At 36.1% G+C, this 22785-nt stretch overlaps 1 protein-coding gene across 1 annotated transcript in view; it reads left to right on the top strand.

The window, feature by feature from the left end:
• The window catches only part of SLIT3 (slit guidance ligand 3), a 506804-nt gene that overhangs the window by 47873 nt on the left and 436146 nt on the right, over positions 1-22785 (top strand). Inside the window, 1 exon segment of the mRNA XM_032210926.1 lies at positions 21559-21630. Within this exon segment, the coding sequence (XP_032066817.1) occupies positions 21559-21630 (72 nt within the window).

The following is a 22785-nucleotide window of genomic DNA, read 5'->3' as shown; positions in this document are numbered from 1 at the left end:
TTCTTGTTAGCCTTATATGAAAAGATATGCACTGTGTTCTGCTAAAAGCATAGCTATTCAATATTTGCTTATTTTCTTATGAGAATATATAGTACTTTACAAAGTACCAGAGGATGGGCCTTAGCCCTAATCTAAAATTTGATGAATATAGAGGAACAGAAGATGATGAAAGAAATGGCAGCGGTAAACAGGGAAGCAATCTGTAGTATAGTTACTAGCTAAATTTCAATAAGACACAATAACTATGGCAATCTAATTGCTATGCAATATCACAAGGAAAAATTTCATCACATTAAGAGAAGTAGCCTTGAATTCTGGGGTGCACTTTTACACTGCCTTCTGAATCGAAGTAAAAGTGAGGGTCTAAAGAAGCATTTGAATTGAAGAAGATAAATAAAGATATACCAGACAGAGCTTTATAGTTGTGGGGAAACAAAGGAAGCTATAAAAAGGTCAAGATATATGACTTTTATACTGTATTTAGGAAGTATCAGGAGCAAGCTCATAATATAGTACACCTGGTTGGCAAAAAAAAGGCTGGGTGGACATGGTGAGACAATTAAAGAGGAGATGACTGGAATAATTTAGGTGGAGAGGGAAAGGGATGGGACAGAATTTTGCTCATCGGATAGAGAATAGAGACACTACATTATGGTAAAAGTAAAAGTTAAATATGAGGAGCAAAGGGAGCTTATACCTACCTGCTGATATTGAAATGCTTCCAGTGATTTATAAGATTTCTCCATCACTAAAGCTTATTTTTACAACCAGTTGTAATTTGAGTTCTGTAGTTCTTTTTCAGTAAATGCTGAATTTGCCCGTGGTGCCAAAAGCAACCCAATCTACCTGTGCAGGACTGCTGCTACCTACTATTCGATTGCCCTTAAATATGAATGTACAGTTGTAGCCAAATGCCAAAAGACTCAGCCTGGCCTTTGGCAAATATGAGCTTGATTCCATTTGGCAAAATTGAGTCAAAGAGTTGCTTAAATCAGCATTAAGAAGAAATATACAATCATTGCAAACGTTATGTCTTGTGGAAAATTTGATATAATATGTCATATGATGAATGGCAGTTCCTTAGGTTAATGCATTTTTATAATGAAAAAGTGAAAGTTAGTATACAGTTTCAAACTAGATTTTATTTGCACAATTTCCTTTTTTACTCCTGTTGAAAATATATAATTGTATTTTGATTTGGTACATTAGATGAAAAAAATATATTGTGAGCTCAGTTTAATAAAGTTTCTGTTATGACTACTAGACTTTCTCCAGCCAAATAGTTATTAATATTGCAATAAAACATAACGGGAAATAATACTTGGTTCATTTGTGGTTATTTAAAAAGGATAAAACCTTAAAGTACTGAATGCATGTAGTTTTAGTGGAATTTTACTTGCCAACACTTCAAAGTGAAGCTAAAACTATAAACTGAAAAATATGGACATATTTTTTTTTTAAAACTGTGTGACTTGTTATGGTTCCTGCATGTAAAATTTTAATATATGAAAAGGCCTATAGATTGTGTTCGGGCCAAAAGCCTGCTTGTAGCCTTACGTATCCTAAAAACTGTAACTTAGATTAAGCAACTGGATGTTTCAAAACATACTGGAGTGATTTAGTTTAATAGACAGAAAAGTGCTTGAATTATTATGTGTGAATAAAATGCAGTCTTGAAAATGGTTCCATCATAGAAAACTGATGTTCAGCTAAGGGTGCTATTGGTTCTGCTAGAGTGAATGTGAGCTAAATGATGTATGCCCACATTAGTAGAGGTATGAACACTTCAGTACTCTTATTAAATATGTCCTTATTAGAATAGCTAGGTTAAGACAAATGTCCATATGACAAGGCTTCCGCATTGTACTAAATTATAATTTATTTAGCAATGGCTTGTTGAATAAATCATAATTGACTGCATTCAGGCAGCAGCCTGAGACATTGTGTGGTTTCTTAGATTTTGTTTAAGCCGTTATATAACCTTGGTTCATAGATTGGCAGCGCATATTATAAGATCATTGTGGTTTGTTTTTTTACTTCTTTCCTGAATTTTTAAAAACCATTATACCAAGACATGCTCATTCGATATTCTGAAAAAGATGTAAATGAAGGTAACGGGTTACATATATTTCAGTCCAAACTTTCTTGGCTGTTTTGAACATGCTTTGATTGTTTCAACTTTTCAGAATTTACCAACAATGAGGAAACAGCAATTAGCAGAGAAAGATTGACAATATGAGCAGTCATATCCTTAGAGAGAAATAACACTTTGGGTTGCATCAAAGTGTATTTTCGTTCCTTGAAAGGAATGTTATGAGATTCTTTGCAAATAATTTCCTATTTAGTCACTAACAAGAGAGTTGATGAAGTAGGAAAAACAAATGTTCATCTGTTTTATGTTAATCTTCACTTAGGTCATAATCAAGTTGTATTTGAAAATAATCACTCTTTTATCACTTTAATGTTTTTATAATAAGATAACATTGTTTATGATGGCCGGTCTTTATGAGATATGCATAGTTCTATCTGTTTTAATTTTACTAGGCTTCTATTTTTTTCCACTACAAGTTTGTTTTTCCCATTTTTTCTTCAATGAGTTTAAAGTAAAATAAAGCAACAAAAAGTATACACTTAAAACTTCTGGAGAGTACTAGCTTAAGCAATGTTGATATAAATATATTAATTATCAACATATTTTACTGATGATTATATCCCACTTTAATGGTTGTCAACTCTGAACAACATACATCTGTAAATCAAGTTAAAACAATAAGAGTGATTATGATTTTTTTAGATATAGAATAATAACACCAACACTATACTTATATACCAAGGAAGATAACCCATGTTAAACAAACAGACACTTCAAGAAGAACAGCATTATAACAACTCAACTTCCATAGACTGATGGAAACAGGTTTTTATGTTTTTCCTAAATTTCAGTAGGATTCAGCCAATAGAAGCTCTGAAGGAATGGGAGATGGCCATTGAGAAAGGTGCTTCTGTGATTCCTGCTGGTAACACTTCTTGAGAAAAATAAGCACAATCCATTCTTCCTATCCTTATTGAATGGATGGCTGCATTTGAGAATAGTACTGAAGACACCCAAATTCTGAGCCATGAGGAGCTTTAAGAATGATTTTGCATTCATATCAGAAGCATTGACACTTCCGGGTTGAATGCATTAGCTGTGACAACACCATTGCCTGGGAGATGCCCAGTTGGAGCTCCTTTCATGTCCTTGGCAGGAGTTAGAGAAAAGGACAAGAACTCATCCTGCCCCACAGCAGTACTTGGGTCTTGAACATGTGCTTGTTAATCTCCAACCCAGCATCCTAAGCATGAGAGCCACCATGCTCCTTTTTAAGAATGATCATCAACGTCTTAAATTCCATCCAGAAGTCAACTGTTAGAAAGTATAATTCTTAAAGTAATTTTGTATCCATAATTATCCAAACCACTGCACCTTAGATCTTTTTAGCTTCTTAGTGGACTTCAGAGGCAGCCCCATGTAGAATATGTTACAATAGTCCAAGCTTGAATAACTATGAGAATCCTCCACTCCATTAGGGATTGTAACTGGCACACATGATGAAATCATGAGAAAGTCCTCCTAGCTATAGGTACAACCTGCCATGAATTAAACTTGAAGCTGTGAATTAAGCAGGAGACCCAGATTATATGTAGTCTTCAATTTACTTCCACAATTAGGACCTGAATATGCATTGCTCAGTGAAGTGGTTGTTAAGTGTGTGTCATGACTGATTTAATTTTTTGCAACAGTCTTTAAGTGAATCACCATGGTCATTAAGTGCATTCAGCTTCCCACATTGACTTTGCTGGGCAAGATTGTAAATGGCAGCCATGTGTTCAAAATGCTGCAACTATTGCAAACACATGCCAGTTGCCAAGCACCCAAATATTGATCATGCAATTGTGGTGATGCTGCAGAGGTTGTATGTGCCAGGACTGGTTGTCACCTTTTTCAGGACTGTTGTATCTTTAAATGGTTGGTGAATGAATGAATAAGTGGAGTGAATGAATGAGTGAGTCAGATCAATATGAAGTAGTACAATCCTGTCCTGAGCTAATAAATTAACATCTCTCTGGAACTGGATGGCTTCCGAATCCAAAATCAGTCTGTCTTTCTGGGATTGTGCCTACTGTATGTCTGACTTACCTATCCAAATCCTAATACCCTCCAGACACTCAACAATCTTACCAGTCACTATTATTAACACAGTATAGCTTGAATATGTGTTCTTACCTGTGTTCTTGGTGCTGTGTCCTAGGCATCTCTTCATTTGCTTCATTTCTTACTTCTCAGTAAACAAGAGGCACCCCTGGATAGGTGACCAGGTGGTGGCTACTCAGCTCCTGTTGAAGTCCATCATGGCTTCTCTGTTCCAGCAGACAACAAAAGCTTCTATGGAGATTGGGTTGAGTGAACAGAGTGGTTCAGCCATGATGAGATACTGATAATAATGACCCCCACCTTCTAATCAAGTTCTGTTAGCTTTGAATGTCCACTTATATTTCTACACTATGCATGGAGCATTATTTAGAAATCCTGAACTGGGATGCACTTTTTTTTATAAAAAGAGTAGTGCTAAAAGTGCTGGTGAATAAAAATGGATTGCTATCCATTGAAATCCAGACCTTATATAGTTCTTTTATTATACCATAGAAAATGAGAATTCAATTGCAAGGAGTCTGAATACATTGAAGATATAAACAGGCAGTTTAAAGCCCAAATAGAAAATTAAATGTAGTTGCACCTTAATAAAGTTGTAATTTTATGTTAGCAATATTAATATTTTTTTTAAATAAAATCTGATGAGGAAAAGAAGGGAAGCCAAGATGCTCGTCATTTTTTAAATCAAGAAGTGAGTTACCACTGATTCTACAAATATTGCTGAACTACAACATTCTTTCTTTCTTTTTACTTTTTGGACTTTTTCAGTCAGTGTTGACTCCTACTGATTACCTGGAAAAATCCCTGAAGTTTTCTTGGTCATATTTCAGAATCGCCATTGCCTCCTTCCTGGGACTAAGAGAAGTGACAAGGACACCCAATTGACTTTGTTCCCAAAGCAGAACTAGAACTCACTGGGTCCCAGTTTCTAGTCTGATGCCTTAATCACTACACCAAAGATGCTGTTAGATATTCCAATTTAGGTACTGTAATTTAACAACATATGGAAACTCCTTCCTTGTTTAAATTGTAAAGAATTTACTCTAGCTGGTTCGAGCTACTAGTAGAAATAGTTTATTAATGCCAAATGGCAGCATGTTAAACTCAGAAATCTTATAATTTGGATATAATGGAATATATAACTTTATGGCTACCATTGTTTGGATTCTAAGGTTTGGAAATGAAACAGACGTTTTAGCCAGTATTTTCTATTTGCCATTACTACTGTGCTAATATGATTGGCAGGACAATAATACAAAGTTCCATTCATAATATTGCCTGTCTGTCTTCAGCTAGCAATAACTACAACCCTACAACCTTTTTGATCTCTCTCCGTTGATGAGAGTGGACTTTGCTCCTTACTAAACATTTTAAAAATTGATGCCTCTTCAGCAGAGGAAGCCATTAGCAGCTCTGTCAACAGGTCTTCGCAGGAGGAAGCTAAACTCAGGAAAAGGGCAGCTAGGAAGACCACAGGCATAGTCTAAGAAATTATTTTGGTCCGCATGGGTGCATCTGTACAGGCCAGAAAAGCACAGAAGCTTATTTTAACTAATAGAATAATAAGCCATCCTGATTTCATCAAAAAACATTTGTGTAGTAGGTCATTGACCCATAAGAACTCAAGGAAAAACAAATATAGGCCATGTTTAAACAGTCCAGAGGGTTTAAAACCACAATTCCTCTGCTTCCAAAAGAAGCAAGAATTATAATAGTGAAGGAAGATGTTCATAAGCAGCACATAAATAATATGACTGAAGTCATAGTTTTAGTGTATTCCTATTTATATTTCCTATTCCTGAAATATGCTTAGAACTATGACATCTGCATTTAGAATATGGATTACTATATGCATTTGTGAAATGCTTGGTGGCACCATCATAATAATGAAGTATCAGTGCATTCAAAATGCTATCTGTTTGCAGACTCTTCTGTTTTAAGGATCATATATAATATACATGTTCATGCTATATTATTGAGGTTTGGGACAATCGTTAAATCCTTTGAGAGTATTCCCTAGAGTTCTGAAATGTCTACAGCTTTACTGGGAGAGAGAGTGGTGTATCTCACTGTCTTCTCACTGAAAACAAGATCAGACAGTACCCAAAGTAAAGTATATGTGGAGAAAAGATCATTAACAACAATCAGGAAGGAAGCATAAAACATATTGAGCAGGGAAGGAAGAGAACAATACATGGAATGTAATAGATGTTGAAACTTTTCAGAATTTGAAAAGGAGGCCAATACTATTGCCAGAGCTTTCAGAATGCATGGAGACAGCAAAAGTCCCCTGAGGCAGAGACTGATAATAATGGCTCTCTCTCACAGGGGTAAAGCCAGATTTCAATGACAACAGTAGCTTGAGAAATTTAGTGTGGGGCAAAATTATGTGGCTGCTTTCTGGATGCTAGAGATGCATTGGTGGAGTTGAGGGAAAGAAACTATGGGGAAGAAAAATATTTGGGGAGAGAGATTTAGTAACATATCTGCTACAAAAGCTTGAAAACTATTTGGTATTCTGATCCAGGAGAAATGTATCCCGTGACTATGCATACATGCTCTTTATAAACAAATCAAGCAGTTTATCTGGACAAAAACAGAAAGGCCGAAGAATCAAACGGCTGAAATGACTGCTTTGGGGACAATTGAGAAACAAGTTTTAGTAAAGGGCTAATTTAGTTCGTATAGGAAAAGTATTAGATTGTAAAACAGAAGAATAAGGCATGTGATTAAATGGAACAGTATAAACCATAGCTAGTAAATAGTCAGCCAATCACATATTGAAATAGAGCAGAGGAGGGTCTGAGAAGTCAGGCAATGATTACACAAGACCGGCTGGATTGTCAACAGTTGGAGAAAGAAATGCTAAAGAGGCTGGTTTCAAGTCAAACTGGGGTTGCTAGGGCACTGATGTGTTTATGGAAAGTGGAAAAAAGAATCCTAACAAATGGGTATTTGGAAATGGAGAGATTGGAGATGCCAAGTAAAGTTTCTTGCTAGGTCAGCTATAATTGGCCTTGAGACAAAGCAAAGTCACTGCTAGAAAGAAGATTACACCTAATCTGTTTTGCTGGAGGCTCCCAGAGCCCGTAAACAGGAAACGGGCAGCCACAGAAGGAGTGAAAAAAATAAAAAGGAACAAAGTTGACAGATACAGATTTTGTGAGACCATTTTGTTTTAAGCCTGATCACCAGCAGTTTGTGAAGGATCTGAGTGTGGCCTTGGGAACTACACACAGGCTGATCTGACAGCAGATGATAGAGTAAAGATAGGGCTGTTTCTATCAGACAGACAGCAGCTATCATGACTGATAAACCAGTCTCTCTCTTGTGCCTAACAGTTCTTGTGCGATGAGAAAGGGTACAAGCTGTGCACATGGGCTAGTTGTCATACCCAAGAGACATGATTCACTTGGATAAAAATATGGAATGTCATGACAAATGAAGCCATTTCTCTTTAGATGCAAATTAATGGCTCTGTGTATGGAGACATACATGAGTGACATGCAAACAATGTAATAATGTTTCTCCATAGTAAAATAAACATTTTATCTATTGTTTAAAAAATAAAGGGAATGTGTATATGTATATATGTATGCATGCATGCATGCATGCATGTATGTATGTATGTATGTATGTGTATATATATATCAAGTAAATGAAGATCTGCATAAATTTTATTCCACCCAAAATATATCACTTTTATTTATGTTATTTATTTTAATTCTGCTTATTTCATTCCATTTTACAGTAAAGCTTCTGAACAGCAATAATCTAACCAGAAAAGTTTTTAAAAAATCAATAAAAAAGAAGTGAAAGATGAAAAATACATAAAAGGACTAACCAGAATCATAAAATGAAACTAGCAAAATACATTTGTGCACTTGCAAATCTATTACTAATCAAAGCATCCCCTCCTTTTCTAGTGGGTCTTAATGCCTTCCTAAAGCCAAGTAAAAGTGGAGCTGCCTGAATATCCTGCGTAAGGGAGAAATAGAGATTGGGCTACACAATTGGTGCACAAGGTATAACTGTCCAAACATTTTTTAGTCATAGCAGCCATAAACAAGGGCTGTGAATTTAGGAAGATCTCCAAGTCATGAATTACCTCTGGAATGGGGAAATGCAACGCTGACCAGAATTAAAGATGGCATTTTTCTGGAATTGTTAGGCCTCCAAATCCAGACTTGATGCATTTTGGAAGGATTCAGTCTAAATCTCTTCTTCCTTATTTGAACCTAATAGTGCCCAGGCATTAGTTCAGCACTCTATCACTCACTCACTGTTGATCACAGAGCCAAGATGCATAACTGAATATCTTTAGCATATTAATCAACCCAGGACTGACAAATGACATGTCCTAGCAGTCATGTAAATACAGTATTAAAAAGAAGTAGGAAGACAAGAAAAGAGTGCCCTGAGGTATTCCACATAACAGAAGCACTCTTCTCTACACACAGATAATTCCTTCTTCACATCACTGATTGGAAAAATGAAAACCAGTGCAAAACAATTCCATGTATTCCAGTCTCTCAGAAATGAATCAAAAGCTACTGGTCAAAAGCAAAAGGTCAAAGAGGACCAGCACACTTTCCCCCACTCTGGGCTCTCTGTGGGTCATCCACAAACATGACCAACATGGTTTCCATGCTATATCCTGGCCTTCAACCTGACTGACAAGGGTCCAAATAATCTGTTTCCCCAAGCTGAGATAGGCCAGATCAAGGATCAGAGACTGTAGACTTCAAGAATGCTATTTTATGGCTTAGCATATATCAACAGAGTCTTGATACATTTGCAATTGTAAGATTAAATAAATAAACAAATAAATAAACAAATAAATGAATGAATAAATCAGGTAGGCAGGCAGGCAGGCAGAATCCTGTTCAAATCTTTCAATGATTTTTTTAAGACCCAGAAAGTTGATCAGGGCTATTCTGAGTTTCTCAGGCTTTCTGCTTTCCTAGAACTGAGTAATTGATCTTCCTCTCCCACCCCCTTCTCAGGGCCAGACCTAAATTTGTATACATCCCCTCTGGAGTTTCAAGGCTACTTCTCTCCCCACAACCATTTCCTAAAAAGGGTAAGTTATAGATAGGTCTAAAATTACCCACAACAGCGAGATAGAGGGAACTTGAGCAAAACATATGTCATTCAAAGAAGCCTTGATTACTGTAGGAATCCAACTTTATATCACAGAGACCCCAAGTAACCATGAGAAGTGGTGTTCCAAATGGGTAGTGTTGGAGCTGACCTACAGAAAACACTATCCACTTCTTCAGAAGTTACAGATACTGTAACAAAGATACAAAAAAAAATGACAAAAGATCTTATTTTTGCTGCTCATCTCCCTGAGCTTCTCAATAATCCAACCATAGAAGGCAAACCCTTCTTAGTAATAATAATTGTACACGTCTCATATGATAATCATAATTACATATACTTTACCAGAGTTACTTTCCTTCTATGGAAATAGTATAAGGGTAGAGATGCTCCTCAGTTTTTAAGACAGCATCATATTAAAAAAATTTGCGGCTACAGTTGTAATTAATGTTGGCATAGATATTTCCTTTTCCTGGGGTGTACTATAACCTCAGATAGTATCTGTGCCCATAAATCATAGTTACCTTTTCTTGTTCTTGTAAACAAAAAAGTATTAGCCAGTTTTCAGAACGTAGCCCCTGACTTTCTCACAGATTTTCATGTTAACTTTAAAGAATATTGGATTCAGTTCAGCTCTCTGAGAGAGACTGTATCCAGAAACAAAGTCCATGGTCTACATTTATATAGATTGGCTATAATAACAATCTTTTAAGGTTGATTCTGCTCCTTCTCCTCTTTCTTTTATAGTGCATGAATTGGTCATGTCTGAAACATTTGCATACACTTTCTACATGTCCACAACTTAATCTAGGCCAGTGATGGTAAACTTTTTCGGCACCGAGTGCCCAAACTGAACACACATGCATGTACAGAGCACCAGAAACCCGAAGACCAGCTGAATGGCATGCACATGGCTGTTTTTTGGGCCATTTTCAGGGCATTATCTGGGACATTTTTAGGTGCTCTTATGCCCACAAAGACCAACTGGCCCTCCGGAAACCAGAAGAGCAGCTGGCAATGGTGCATGTGCCCACAGAGAGGGCTCTGCGTGCCACCTTTGGCACATGTGCAATAGGTTCACCATCATGGATCTAGGCTCTACAGTAACAAATCTTTCAAATTACAAAAGTGATCTTCTTAATCTGCTTGCTAGGTGAAAATGTGCATTCATTCATTCTCCCAACATTTAATATCTAAAATATATATGTACAAAGTAGACAAATTACATCATAATGAGCCTATTCTGGTTTAACTACTTGCTGATTTGTATTAATTCTGAACATTGGGTCCTTTCACAGTCATCCATTCTTCCAACACTGTTTAGATTCTATGGCTATTAATGTAGCTAAGCAGGTAAGGGTAGGATGGAATGCAGATATACCTGTTCACCCCAGTTATGAGCTGCATTGTCAGGAAACACACCATGTTTCTCTGGATATTACACCCTTGCATCGTTAGGCTGTGTATAAAGAAGAAGTGTGTTTGGGTACCTCTTCACTACCTTTTCCTGTCTCAAATGCCATCATTTTCTTGTTATCTGGTTTATAAAAAGCAACCATTTGAAAATGTAGATGATCAACATGTGGTTTCAAAATCTGTTTTGTGTACAAGTGGAGGCCATAATTTAAATTGTTCAGACAATCATGAATCGTGTAGAGAAGAAAAGAGATAAAATTGGCAAATACATACAAGAAGTAATAGCAATTAAAAGTAAGTTTATACCACATTTCAGACCTGGAAAAGAAAAAGCACAATAAAGAGACTCAAAACAACTCTGCCTTGATTCTCTTTGAAAGGGTGGAAAGAAGCTAGCAGGCTTTATGTTTTTATACCCACAAACCATAAAGGGGCTTCCAGTAATCCTTGCAATATTTGTTTCTTGGTCTGGGCTACTTTGAAAGTGTGTGTGTATGCGCATGTGTGTGTGTACCTGTGTGTGTGTGCTTGTGTGTGTGTGTGTGAGAGAGAGAGAGAGTGAGAGAGAGTGTGAGAGAAAGAGTGAAAGAGAGAGTGAGAGAGTCAGAGAAAGAGTGAGAGAGAGTGTATGTGAGAGAGAGTGAGAGATTGAGGGAGAGAGAGAAAGAGTGTGAGGGACAGAGAGAAAGAAAGAGTGAGTGAGAGAGAGAGTGAGAGAACGAGTGAGAGACAGAGAAAGAGTGAGAGAAAGAGAGAGAGACAGAGAGATCAAGATCATAAATGGGAAGAAGAAGAGAAAATGATGGATATAAGAAGAGGGCATTGTTCTTGTCTTACTTTACTTTCTGGCTCAAATCAACTTGTCTAATTTAAGAGAATAACAGATTTGGAAGAGACCAGGGGGGCTTTTAGTTCAACATCCTGCTCAAGAAGGAAACTCTATAACATTTCATCAAATGGTTGTCCAATTTCTTCTTAAAAACCTCCAATGTTGGAGCACCCACAACTTCTGGAGACAAGTCATTCCACTGATTAATTGTTCTCACTGTCAGGAAATTTCTTCTTAGTTCTGGATTGGTTCTCTCCTTGATTAGTTTCCATCCATTGCTTCTTGTCCTTCATTCAGGTGCTTTGGCTGCCCTCTCCTGTGGCAGCCCCTTAGATATTGGAACACTGCTACCCTGGTCCTTCTTTTCATTAAACTAGACATAACCAATTCCTGTAACCATCCTTAATATGTTTTAGCCTCTAGTCTCCTAATCATCTTTATTGCTCTTCTCTGTACTTTTTCAAGAATCTCAACATCTTTTTTATATCAAAACTGATCAAAACTGGATGCAGTATTCCAGGCGGCTTACCAAGGCCTTATAAAGTGGTATTAACACTTCATATGATCTTGATTTTATCCTTCTGTTAATGCAGCCTAGATCTGTGTTGGCTCTTGTTTTTTACTCCTGCTAGTCTCTCTCAAAGTTACTAGTATTGATCCAAGTACCATTTATTTGGTACCTTTGCATTTGTTTTTTCTTGCCAAAATGTAGAACCTTAATTTTCTCACCATTGAATTGCATTTTGTTAGATAGGGCACAGAATTCTAGTCTGTTGAGAGCTTTCTATATCTTGAGTCTATCTTCTGTAGTGTTGGCTATACTTGTCAGCTTGGTGTTGTCTGCAAATTTGATGAGTTCCTTTTCTATCTCCCATCTAAAGTCATTGATGAAGATATTGAAGAACACACTGGGCCTAAAACAGAGCCTTAGAATACTTGCCTCCAAGTAGATGCAGTTCCGTTGAAGACTACATGTGGAGTGCAGTTGATCAGCCAGTTAAGAATCCATCAGATGCTAATGATGTGTAACCCACACTTTTCTATCTTATCAAGTCAACTTCCAAGTTACAGTTCATATAGACACTATTTGGAATTTTGTCATTGATTTTTAGGAGTATAATGGTTGAATGAAAAAAAAATACAGTTTTTGTAGAATTTTTAATAAAGCAGCTTGAAAAAATAATTCTGTACATTTGATAGATTGGTCAATTTATTATTGTTCCATTTGTCATGTAGTTGAAAGTGAAAACTGAGTCATCTCAGTCTATTTTATCTGAACATTATTTTAAAGTGAAAGTAAATGGTCTAAAATGAACAAGCTTCAGATTTTATACTAAAAATGGATAATGCTTTAGAAATAAGTAAGGACAGTGACTTGCAAAGTGGAGGGGTTAGTAGCAAAATGTAGCAAAAAGATGAAAGCAGTCATGTTTTGTATAAAACTCTCATTTTGCACTCACAACTAGTAATAAGCTAGTTTTGCACATGAGGTGAATCATGTTTCCACTGAATAAGTTCTACATTTTGTGGCTTAATGTACTCATATAATTTCTGACGTACAGAATGGAGGAAAGATGTAAAATGAGTAATTTGATAAACTGAAGCCAGGATGATACAAGGCTATATTAAATGTTTTTTGCTATTTGGCTACTTAATAATATTCAAAGGAAAGATAATCCTCAAATTTTAGATGTTTCGTAGATTTAGATAACTTATGACATTTCTGGCACTGAGCTACGTAAAACAAGCCATTCTCCCTTTAGCACAACATAAAATACAGCCAGCAATCAAATAAATTAAAACAGTAAAACAAAATATCTGTAGCTCAAATATAGCATAAGATTATGATGAAAGCAGTAGGGTAAATTTGGAAATTATTTTAAAAATAAAGATATAAAAAATATTACATTAGACTTTTTCTCCTGGTGTAGCTACATCAATCCTCGTAATAGCTGGTATTTTAACCTGGTCTATGTATTATTGCTAATCCATAAGGTGTTTATTTTTGGTATAGGATATTATGCAAATCCACCACAAGAAAAATAATCCATAGCCAGGAAGCATGACTAGCAGGAAGTGGGGGTATATAAATTTTTATCTTGTTGTCATGATTCCCCTCCCCCCACATTTTTGAAGCTCTTATTTCTATTACAGGAGACATATCCCTTTATACTAGCTGAAAGTTTTGGGGGGAGATGCAAAGAAAAAGGCCAGACAGCCCTCTCCATCCCTTTATGCCCCCAAAATATTTAGACATACTATATAACTGCTAGTTGCAAATAATTTTATTTAGTTTATTATTTATTTATTTATTTAGTAATTCTAGTGTGAGCTTAAATATATGACACCCGGAAAATGAAAATTGTAGTTAGTGGTCAATTAGTTTTTGATTTAATTGGGCCAGGCTTGTTAGTTTGATGAACTTTGATGTTATCTTTGATAAGCAGCATTTTAAAAGTTTGATGTCCTAGCAATACTGGTTCCTATGAGATAAATCTAGATCTGATATAAAAAGCATGAATATTTGAATTTGAATTTGAATTTATTTGTTATTTATAGGCCGCCCTTTTCCCTGAGGGGACTCAGGGCGGCTTACAGTTCATGGGAAGGGGGGTGCAAGGTAAAACATAAGACAGTGCGTAAATAAAAAATAAAACAATAAAATACAACTTTCATTCAGCATTCGGGTGGGGCGGATTAGAATCTTATCCCCAGGCCTGATGGGATAGCCAGTTCTTAAGGGCTGTGTGGAAGGTCTGGACGGTGGTGAGGGTGCGAATCTCCACGGGGAGATCGTTCCAAAGGGTCGGAGCTGCTACTGAGAAGGCTCTCCTCCGCGTAGTCGCCAGTCGGCACTGACTGGCAGATGGAACTCGGAGGAGGCCTAATCTGTGCGATCTGATTGGTCGAAGGGAGGTAATCGGCAGGAGGCGGTCTCTCAAGTACTCAGATCCACTATCATGGAGAGATTTATGGATGGTAAGTAGCACCTTGAAGTGCACCCGGAGATCAACAGGTAGCCAGCGCAGCTCGCGGAGGATAGGTGTTATGTGGGTGAACCGCGGTGCGCCCACAATCACTCGCGCGGCCGCATTCTGGACTAGCTGAAGTCGCCGGATGCTCTTCAAGGGAGCAATTTAGATATAAGATCAATATGAATAATGGACAGTTTATTTATTTGCCATTTAGTTTTCAAATTTAACAAGCTGACCAATTCCTTAAACAGCCTGACTGATGTAAAAAAATCTATAATCAGAAAAACAAGAAAAAGAACACTGTATGTCTAGATAAAAAAAACAACATTCAGACTAATACATAGAACTCTGTAAGAGGCTAATCCCCTCCCCCCATTCTAATTCAATGCCTGTGGAAAAAGCAAGTTTTCTGACCTTTTAAAAACATGGTCAACAGGGGATCTCGGATTCAAATCCCTCCCTTCCAAACAAAATCCACCAATTGATCCACTTGAAACGTGAGACTTGAAAACTACCAAGAGATCAAGGAGAATTAGTGCAGAGTCATCATCTCTATCCAAAAGTCATGAACAAGTGTGATCACTGCTGCCTCAGTTCTATGCTCTAGTCTGAAATCTGATTGAAATGAGTCCTTTTTCTCCAGGGCTTTTTTGAGCTGCGGCTTGATAACTTTCTCAATAAACTTTCCTAAAAAAAAAAAAAGGTTGGATACTGGATGAAAATTGGGTCCAGCAATTGTTTATAGAGAAGAGGCTATAAGATCAGCAGAATGTGCCCTGTTCTTCAAGGACACTGATATCAACACATGGACCCAGCTGCGTATCACCTAGATGACTTTTAGAGCAGGAAAGCCATGGATCTATTAAGCATTTGCTTGGATTTCCAGTCTGAAGCACTCTGTCCATTTCCCTGAAAGTTACAGCTTCAAACTCATACCAGTTAAACTGGCAAGATTGTGTCAAGGCATGTTGACAGCACTTTCCTTTCATCAAGTGAATTTATCCATCAAACAACTGAAATATTCCTCATAGTGTCTATGCAGAGAATCCTGCAGCTCATGCTACCATCAAGGAATGAGTCATTTAATTAGGGTGGTTGGGCCCTGGTAAGAGCAGAAATATAAGTAGAAATAAATTTGCTTCAAGATAGAAAATAGTTTTTAAAATGATGCAGTTCATCCTTTTGTCATTTCCATAAATGTGTGAATTAATTCCCAGTTTGTCTCTAAAATTTACATATTAAATATAATATAGTGCCACCCCTACTTCTTGCTAGAAATGTAGAGATCAAGACACACCTCCATAGCCACCAAGAAGAAAAGGAAAAATAAATCTACAATGTGCAGTTTCATCTGGATACCTAACTCTGTTTCATTCCAGTCATTGAGGAAGAGGATAAATAGTTATTCCCAATATTTTTATTTCAATCTTGGGATATACCTTCCCCTATAGACTGTGATCCTGCTTCACAGTTCCACATGTGTTTATTTCCAGCATCTGTTCTCTCTCCGTGTTCATTTTTCATTGCTCCAAATTGTCTCAGTAAATATTCTTTTAAAAGACTTTGTAGTATTTTAAACAATTTCAATTATAACAAATTAACTTTGTCAGGGCTGGCATATTGGTTTTCTGTATAAACATTAATTGGACTCCAACAGTTTCTCTGGGAAACGAGTAGAGATATAAAATAGCTTGTTAAAGTATAAACCACTTGGAGTTTGATGTTCGGTTTTACATATTAATACATTTTGACAGTTATTCATTTGCTTTTCAAAGAACCCTGTAGATATTGAGATAATGAATTTCATAATTAACTAAATGAATTTTATAATTAACCATTAGGTTATGTATAAATAACATGCAGTTATGGGGTAGTTCTTGTCACTTTTCAAACCCTCTAAACAATAATAAAGTTACACCCAGATGTTCCCAATGGTTACATTTATTTCATTTCTAAAGAAAGCACTGCTGTCTCAAATACTACATTCCACACCTCTGTTGAAAAGCAGATGGATTGGAAGCTAAAGAACAAGATATTCTGTTTTTGTTTTGTTACTTTTAAACACATTAATGTAAACATTAGCCCACCCTCCATCAGTCACACTCCAGTGCCAAAGTTTGTCCTGAGATGTTAATTTAACTTGCTTTCTTGGGTCATATGACAGAAAGGCTGCAGTTCCAATATGCTATCCTAGATGAATTGACCAATGCAAAATGTATATTTTGAAACTGTTGAGGCAGGGAAAAACTTGGGATTTAAGAAAGGTGTAATTTTGCTATTTGATCAGTGGTCTAATAAAACTCAAATCAGTAACAAGAAATGTTTAGGAATTTGTATTGAATAGTTTTATATCTTACATTTAATAAAGACTTCTAAATTAATAACAATATTAAATTGTTAATAATTAATAACAATCTTAAATTATACCAATAAAATAGTAGAATGCTATTTTTTAAAAAATAAATTTAAATTAGAAAAAAAAATGAAAAGGCAAAATTACCAAATTTAGTAACATACCAAAGAAGCCAGAACATTGATCATTCCAGGCTAATTCCAGACTACAATAGTATAATTGTAGCCCCAAGGAGATGGGATGAAAAGTCTTTGGACTAATAGATCATTATCATATTACTGTAAAAACAAATCCATATATATTTTTTGGATAGATACAAATATCTATAAATAGTGCAAGGTATTTCAAAATTGGAAACATTTATCTACAGTACTTGGTATGGGATAATCAATCATATTTGGGTGTGTGTGTATGTGTGTGTGTGTGTGTGTGTGTGTGTGTGTTTAAGTGTTGCCTTATAGGACTGGAAAGTTAGAGATGGGTGACCTCATCAGGCACTTGCTTTAAAAACCAATTTGTCATCCCACCCTCTGCTCCTGATGAATGCATAATCAGTCATTTAGGTGCTCAAAAGAATCCTTCTCTGTTGCCAGTTTATTCTTTCCTATCCTGAATGGAACACATTTACCTTAAACTTAAAAAGTTTAAGGGCAAGGGCAAATGAAAATAGGGGTGCAAAAACCTACAGCCTTCCTGAGGTTTCTGGGGTGGCAGCCAATGAGATTTGGCTGGCAAGGGTTGGACTTACAATGAGGTGATCCAGGCTCAAAACCCCGCTAGCCATGGAAACTCATGGTGTGATTTGGGCCTAGTCATTCTTTCTCAATTCAGATTACTTCACAGAATTGTTTTTGCTTGATAAGGTGAAAGAAAATCCCTATATAAGGTCTATCAAACTCTTGGAAGAAAGGCAGAGTATAATCAAGCAAATAAATATATCCTGTAGCGCCATTAGCAGAGGCAGTAACAAGGGATACTAGAGGTGATAATTGGGCCCCATGTTTGAAGATTATTAATTCTAGTTCTGCTTGCCAATAAGCATGAAGACCTTCAGCTCCTCATCAACAGAGTCTCAGAAATATCTGAAAAATATGGCTTGAAGCTTAACAACTCAAAAACCAAGATCATGGTCATCAGCAAAGAACCTATTAACTTACCATTGATAAATTTGGAAGGAATACCACTAGAAAAAGTTGAAAGGATCATGTACCTCAGTTTTAATTTACATGAAAGCTGGGACATGATCAGTGAAGTAAAGGAAAGGATAGAGAAATCTCGATCAGCATTCTTCAAAATGAAAAAGGTCTTCCGTAGTCACAACATAAGCCTAAGACTGAAAATCAGGCTTGTTGGATGTTACATCTTTTCTATCCTGCTCTATGGAGTAGAGAGTTGGTCTCTGACAAAAAAACACTTGAAGAAACTAGAAGCATTTGAAATATGGATTTGCAGACAGCTGTTACTTATAAGCTGGATGACAAAATCACAAGTGAGGAGGTGATAAGCCACCTGGGAAAGTAAAGGGAAATCATCAAAGCCATTAAAAAGTTAAAGTTAGAATATTTTGGGCATGCGATGTGACACCCAGAAAAATACAGCATCCTTCACTTAATCCTCCAGGGAAAGATTGAAGGCAAATGAGGTCCAGGCAGAAGAAGAACATCATGGCTTCAAAAACCCAAGGGACTTGTTGGACAAAACTTAGCAGTACTTTTTCATGCGGCTGTTGACAAAAATAGGATTGCCAACATGATTGCCAATGTCCAATGACGAATATGGCACAGGAAGAACAAGAAGAATTCTTTTTGCTGTCTCTAATAGAGGGTGATTTGGTAATTTTATCTGCCTTCTGCCTTCCATGGCAGAAAAAAATACCCTCCCCGCATACAAATACAATCTTGTACCTTCTTTAAAAATTTAAAAAAACAAAAAACAAAGAGGTGCATGCTAATCGGAATGTAACTAAATACATTTTGATGAACCACTTGAAGAAGCATATATTTTAAACCTGTCAAACGTTTTCTGCTCCAGCATCTCATGCAAACTGATAAAATAGGATTAGAAAGCAGAAGCAACTGTCCCATGCTACTAACAGATAATTATGGTTACAAAGATGAGACTGGTACTTTTTTCTATTTCTTCTTTTTGTAGAGGAAACATGCAAACCACAAAGTTCATGAGCTCTGGCAGGACATGACACTCTTGGGGATGCTCAGAAGGCTCATTTCCAGCTAAGAACAGACCACCAAAAGCCATTCCTGGATCTAATAACTCTTTTTAGCCACTGGGTAATTCTATTCCTTTAGCAAAGTTGCAACTTTTTGTTTCTGAGGTGGCAAGGGCTTGATGGGCTGGCAGTGTGGGCTAGCCGAAGTGGTGAAGTGATTCATTTGAAACAGAATCTAAACTGAAAGGGTTTTCTGTTTTTTTCTAAAAAAGATTTTTTTATTCATTTTAGATTTGTTTTATCCCCATTATTTAGTTTCAGAGAAGGATGTTGCTTTTAAAACAATATACAATAAAAGAATATTTGCTTTCATGTTTTTCTAAAAAGAATAATGCAAAAACAGTAGCAGCAAGTTACCAACCCCAAATCAGCAGTCAATAAATCAGAGTATTCAATAGTAGAGTTAAACACTTGTTGGGAAATGAATCTTTTAAGCTGACAGCAGAAAGTTAAATGTTTTGCGGCTGAGTACACTATGCATGCAAGAGCAAAAATCCTTTTTGTGTGTTGCTACAGGTCATGTTGTGAAACCAATGGTGCACATACATAAGGGGAGCACAGGAGCTTTTTAAAAGATGATGTTCAGATGAGAACTACAATCAGGAGCCATCCTACTTGGACTTTAAAGAGGATAATAAATAGAGCAAAAAGGTGTTTCATCACATGTGGGCTATGAATGTAGTGATTCCTTATCCACATTTTTCTTGGGATTGTACAGCTGTTGCTAAGAAGTTGCATGATCCCTGGAAAACGCTGCTTTAAATAATTGCAGACAGATGCTACATTCAACCTCACACCTCTTTGCACTCTGAAAACAGTTATCAGCTAACACAGCTTACAGACTGCTGATCTGACACTTTTCTCAGTTGAAAATTTGTCAGCATTCTGACATACTACTGTAGTTGAAGTTTCTGGGGTTTTCAGATGTAGCCCCACTTACATGACAATGCATATAAGACTGCAAAGAGATCTGAATATCCAAGAATAACAATGAGCAAAAGTACTTCAGATTTATTTCATCCTTAGAACAATCCTTAAACATCCTTAGAACAATGTTCTGGTTATTTTCAGAAAAATGAAGATGGTGTCACCCATGCATTCACCATAACCAAAACAATCAAGGTTCTGTTCTTACAACCTTGAATTATTTTCCTTTTGTCTGAGTGTTCTATAGGCTTGAATAAGAATCTTTGTTTTTTGTTGCTGAATGCTGACTCCATCATAAAAAAATATGAAGAACTGGCTTTAGAATTTATCTTGCCATATTTTAAACCAGCATTAAGTTTGCAAGATTCTGCTCTTGTGATATTGTCACATTGGAGGGGAGGGTTAAGTTTTATATTGAAACTTCATTGAAACTTAATGAAGAAGCTAGTGTATAGTACCTCTCTGATAATATTGTGCAAAACTATTCAAAGCAGCTTACCCACTGCAGCCAATATAGGGCTGATTTCAACATTTTTCTTAATCAAAAGTAAGTGAATGCTTCTAACATGTTTATAAGAAGGGAAATCAGAACCAGCCACTTATTCCATAAATGTTTTCACTCGGGAGATTGAACCTCTGCTGATAATTTGAAGTTCATTGCTGGTTGTCCGCAAAAGTAGAATTTGAAATTTCTACTGGGAGTGTTACAATGTAATTCAGTTTTCTAGAATAATTTCCCTGATAGATTTCCATAACATAGTAAACCATCATTATTTATTTTTATTTCTTTGTCTAATTTATATGGCTGTCCATCATAACAAAACCAATTCTGGGCATCATACAACAAAGCTAAAAATATTAAATGCATAAAACCATTATTGTTTTAATTATAAACTTAAAAAGTGTTAATATAATTAATAATATGGTTATTAATTATAAAAATCATTAAAAACTATAACAAGCTAAACAAACAAGGAACATGGGATGTTAATAATAATAGAGTTACCTCATAAGTTCATTTATCCCTTGGAGTCTCCAGGCTTGCAAACACAACCAGGTCTTAAGGAATCAAAACTCAGTGGCTATGAGGTCAACCTCACCTCTGGGGAAGAAGATTCCATAATGTGGGTGCCACCAGAGAAAAGGCCTGCTGCTGCCTAAGATCTGCCAAATGGGACTCTTAATATCATCTTTCAGAAATATATATATTCATACATAAATTCACACATACATAATTCAACTCATTAAAAATAAAGCATGTAAGAACTATATATGTTTTTGTGAGGGAGGGAGGGAGGGAGGGAGGAAGAGAACAGTGGAAAAGTATCAAATTAACTGCAATGAGTATTAAGTATTTGATTTAAAAAAAATCAATTATTTCTATAACAATTTTCTGAAAAAAGCAATCTGCGTTAAACAAAAGAAAACCTCTTGCAAACGGTCTGCAATATCTATTGTAACAATAGTGTTAATGCACATTGCTTTCTGTTAATGTTCACAGATCTTCTATTAACACTGAGTTTCTTTCTTTAGACGCCTGAACAGAAATAAACTGCAAGTTCTTCCAGAATTGCTTTTTCAGAACACGCTAAAGCTAACCAGACTGTAAGTATAGTTTTTATTTTTGGCATCCTATATGTGCTTTGGTTCTTAAGTCAGCAATTTTGGCTGTGAGGTTTTGGTATGATGCCTTCTTGAAGTGGATTTTGAAATGTGTCTTAGTTTATTCTATGAAATCTTTTGCTGGGAAACATTTACTTGTCTTTTTACTACTCTGTAGATTAATTGTGAAGTCAAAACTGTCTTGAATATGTTTCTGTTTCTCTTTTCTTCTCTAATATGGCTACAAGTACATCACAAATTTCTACTGCCAATTTATATTAACACACTATGAAACTTGGGGTTAATCTCAAAATGTTTGGTGGAACAAGTTGGTTCATAGGTTTCACAAATGTTGGCTTTCCTCAAACAAAGCATTTTTAAAATTAATTACTGTATGTCAAACTGTGATTAATAAAATTGGATATGAAGTTTCTTAATTTCCTTGCATGCTGGCACATTGTAGGAGGACAGCCATATTAGTCTATAGTGGCAAAAAAATCTGATGAAGTGAGTTACAGTCCATGAAATCTTATGTATTTTAATGAAATTAATTACTTTGAAAAGGTGCTACCACATGTTGTCTGATTTTTCACATGCTGGGGAAGGAGAAGATTTTTTTTTTAAAAAAGAAATTGAGTACCTGGAGAGGGTAAGTTCATTCATGTTGTGAAAAGGTACAATTTGTGGATGAAGTCTGAAGAAACAAATTAGTTTTGGATGTAGGAGTTTAGGAAATAGATGTCCATAAAGACACTGATTTTTATTCCAATAATGGTTTTGCATAGCAATAGGACAGCTGTGATTATTATCATCTCTCATGACTACTGATGTATTTGTTTGATATGTCCTTGAAGTAAACAAGGTCATGACTTTGTATTCCCATCTAGAGCAAATAAAAGATCTAATTATAATTTGCATTATAATACCAAATTATATAAAAGAAATATTTCTGAATTATAATGATATGAGCTCAGCAACCATGAGACTTTTGTTTTAAAAGCCACTTATTGCATTTCAGTATTTTATTCTGATTCATAAAAAAGGTTCATCTACATAATTTGTGCTGATATACAACTTGGTTATATCCTGGATACTGTGTGTGTGTGTGTGTGTGTGTGTGTGCACGCGCTCTCTCACACACACACACACTCACACACA

Source organism: Thamnophis elegans, chromosome 2 (genome assembly GCF_009769535.1).
Source record: "Thamnophis elegans isolate rThaEle1 chromosome 2, rThaEle1.pri, whole genome shotgun sequence".
Taxonomy (NCBI): domain Eukaryota; kingdom Metazoa; phylum Chordata; class Lepidosauria; order Squamata; family Colubridae; genus Thamnophis; species Thamnophis elegans.
This window is presented reverse-complemented; position numbering and strand designations above follow the sequence as displayed.